The sequence below is a fragment of the Camellia sinensis genome, chromosome 3 (genome assembly GCF_055761805.1).
Source record: "Camellia sinensis isolate YWXY chromosome 3, ASM5576180v1, whole genome shotgun sequence".
In the NCBI taxonomy this organism is placed as follows: Eukaryota; Viridiplantae; Streptophyta; class Magnoliopsida; order Ericales; family Theaceae; genus Camellia; species Camellia sinensis.
In genome coordinates, this window is record NC_138963.1 from 203,880,784 (window position 1) to 203,884,232 (window position 3,449).

The window sequence follows — 3,449 nt, forward strand, 5'->3', positions numbered from 1 at the left end:
ATGGTAGCAGTAAGATAGAGAAATATTTGATATTCAGGCCTCGTTTGGGAACAGGCTAATTTAGTAACTTTTTGGCTATTTGGCTAAAAGGGTAGGTAAAAAAAACTTGTATGTTTGGGATGACTTTTTGGCTAATTACGAAAAGATGTGCATAAAGTAGAGAGAAAAGAGAATCTTTGACTTTTTGGTATAAGTTGTTGGCTTTTTGGCTAATTTAGTAACTTTTTGGCTAATTGGTATTAAATGATATGGTATTAAATGAGTGACATGTATCATATTTCAATAAATAAGTAATTTGGTAAATTTTAACATGTAAACAAATTAAGTGATTTTCAGAAATAAACAGGTATTTTGATTTTTATAAATAATAATTTTTTTGACTAAAGGAATCAGAACTTGAGCCATTAAAAGATTGATAAATGAACTTAATGATCTGTGGTGTCCAAAAATAAAAACAAAAACAAAGCAAAAAGCAGAAATGGGCTGCTGATGACGGAGTATATTCCTGATATGAGTTTGGATATTACCCGTATAAGCAAAAAGCAAAAAGATTGCAAGACGCACGCTGATATCATCATCATCGTTCCTTATCTTACTCTTACAGAAGAAAGAAAGAAAGAAAGAATCGTAAAGAAAAGCCTCACTCCCTTTCTCTCAGCTCACTGAATTATCGAATAAAGTACAGAAAACGAATATGAATCCTCTTTGCTATGCACTTGAACTTGTTCCCCTCCAAACCCCTTCTCATCTTCCCTTCAAAATCAAACCCCAAACCACCAATCCATTCAACATCAAAACCCAATTTCCCTCCACATTCAAACCCCAATTCAAAACCAATCCTCACCCATTGCAGCGGATCAAATCCAGCGCCGCCGAAATCGACATGGTAAGAAACAAGGAAGGCGTGTACGCAGCCAAGGCCAAGAAAGTGGTGGTTCTGTGGGACCTAGACAACAAGCCCCCGAGAGGCCCGCCGTACCAGGCGGCGATGGCGCTCAAACAGGTGGCGCAGCGGTTCGGCGACGTCGTCGACATCTCCGCCTACGCCAACCGCCACGCCTTCATCCACCTCCCCCAGTGGGTCCTCGAGGAACGCCGCGCACGGCGGCGCCTGGACATCCTCGAGCGCAAAGGCGTCGATCCGCCGCCTCCGGAGCCCTACGTGTGCGGCGTCTGCGGCCGCAAGTGCAAGACCAATCTCGACCTCAAGAAACACTTCCGCCAGTTACACGAGCGAGAGAGACAGAAAAAGCTCAATCGAATGAGATCGTTGAAGGGCAAGAAAAGGAACCGTTTCAAAGAGAGATTTATAGATGGAAATCACAAATATACGGAGGCGGCGAAGACTTTGATTACCCCAAAAGTTGGGTATGGTCTCGCTTCGGGGCTCAGGCGTGCCGGAGTTTATGTCAAGACGGTGGAGGATAAGCCTCAGGCGGCGGATTGGGCTCTGAAGAGGCAAATGCAGCACTCAATGAGTCGTGGGATTGATTGGTTGTTCTTGGTTTCAGATGATTCGGATTTTTCGGAGATGTTGAGGAGAGCGAGGGAGGCGAATTTGGGGACGGTAGTGGTGGGGGATTGGGACAGGGCATTGGGGAGGCATGCTGATTTGTGGGTTCCGTGGATTGCGGTTGAGAATGGGGAGATTTCGGAGGAGGATTTGAACCGGAGGAATCGGAGGAGAAGGGAATTCGTAGAGAGAGATGATGGGTCGTGTTCGATTACTCAATTCGATGGAGAAGATAGGATTGATGGGAGTTTGGATAGTGTAGTTGATGAACTTGTCACGGTGAGGACTGACTATCATAATATGGAGATATCTGCATTTTCTGAAGGGGAAGAGGAAGAGGAAGAGGAAGAGGAAGAATGGGATTATGAGGAAGATGGTGATTTCTATTTGGATAGCGATGATGAGGGAAGAGAAGAGGATGGTGGATACTTTTGATGCAGCGAAGTTAGTTAAATTATGGCAGCCAAGATGAGCTATGGATTTGAGTCCATTCCATTCAGTAGCCATTGCAGTAGAGTAAGCTAATGGGAAAGATGAGCTTTGCATGTTTCTTGAATGTACAGTTTTGGCGGTTCAGGTTTATTGGAATGGAACATAGTCAGTGATCAAATGTAATGATTGGCCTCTGCATTTGGAGGTCCAAATATTCCCTCCAAAGAATGCCCAGTTTCCAGCTTCTCATTGTGATCGCTGATAATCTCGGTATTCTTCCATTTATTTCCTATATTTTTTGTGGATTGTTAGTAATAACCTGACATTATTCCTTCTTTTGTGGATGAGTGATTTTTTAGTACAAAATCTCATCTTTCAGGACTTTTATTTATCATATGCTGTGTTAACATGCTTACATTCATGTTGAACTTGTGGTCAAACTTCAAGTTCTAGGAGAAGATGGTTGTTTAGGTGTTAGTTAAATCCTTTGTCTTTAGGTTTGTATGTGGAGGTATTCCAATAAATTGCCTTCTAAATGTTCTATGAACTTCGCAGAGTGAAGTTTTTGTCTTCTAGATTTTTATTTTTTGTTCATTGAATGACTGATTATGCAGTTTTAATAAATCATAATGTTTTCTGGGTGTTTTTTGGATGCACTTTCTCCTATTGATGGTTAGATGGTGGCTTTCTCCCTTTTTCTTAAATTTTGGACTACTTCGTGGATAATAAGTCTAAATTTTGATGCCGAGTGTTGCCCTGTGATGGATGGAAATATAACAAAATTGTCTATAATTTAAGAAATTTAAGAGAGAGAGAGAGAGAGAGAGAGAGAGAGAGAGAGAGAGAGAGAGAGAGACGCCATGGTCTTCCATTGGGAGCCCTATCAAGTAAAGTCCAGGCAAGGGGTTGAACATCCACTGAAAGGAAATGAAAGTGTCCATAATTGATTTTCTATCAGATAGGAAAGCCGTTTCGATCCAATCCATTCTTGGGGTTATTTTAGTGATCTAGCATGACAAAGCACTCTTCAAGGGCATGGAATTTTTTTTTTTTTTTTTTTTTTTTTGGGGGGGGGGGGGGAGGGTTTCGGAATCTCCACAATGCCGTTTTGTTAGATTTATCATTGATACATAATTCTCATCCCCACTAGAAATATAGATGAAGGTTGAAATGAATTTGCATTGAAGTTATGAGATGGACATGATGGTTTATGCTTAGAAATGAAAGATCTGATCATAGATAAGAGTCCAATGGCAAGAGAGGATCCTTATATCTGATCTCAAGTATTTAACCCTATATTCAGCCATTTGATGATATAAATTATGTTCAAGAGTAATTATAGTTGTAAAATTAGAATAACATAGTTATTGTACCAATCTTCATGCTTTTAGGTCTAAATAAAACCTTGGCTGACTGAGTTCCGTTGTCATTGATTACATTAGGAGGCAAATTTGTATTGAAGTGCTATTCTGAACTTCATTGTATTTATAATTTCATGGTATCA

At 40.6% G+C, this 3,449-nt stretch overlaps 1 protein-coding gene across 1 annotated transcript; it reads left to right on the top strand.

The window, feature by feature from the left end:
- The first annotated feature begins 419 nt into the window (after window positions 1-419).
- On the top strand, window positions 420-2,520 carry LOC114281999 (C2H2-like zinc finger protein). The gene has a single exon (XM_028224620.2). The coding sequence runs from the start codon at window positions 695-697 to the stop codon at window positions 1,946-1,948; it is 1,254 nt and encodes a 417-aa protein (XP_028080421.2). The 5' UTR covers window positions 420-694; the 3' UTR covers window positions 1,949-2,520.
- The last annotated feature ends 929 nt before the right edge of the window (window positions 2,521-3,449 follow it).

Excerpts from the sequence above, each read along its gene's own strand:
- LOC114281999 (XM_028224620.2), top strand. The coding sequence starts at position 695 with ATGAATCCTCTTTGCTATGCACTTGAACTTGTTCCCCTCCAAACCCCT.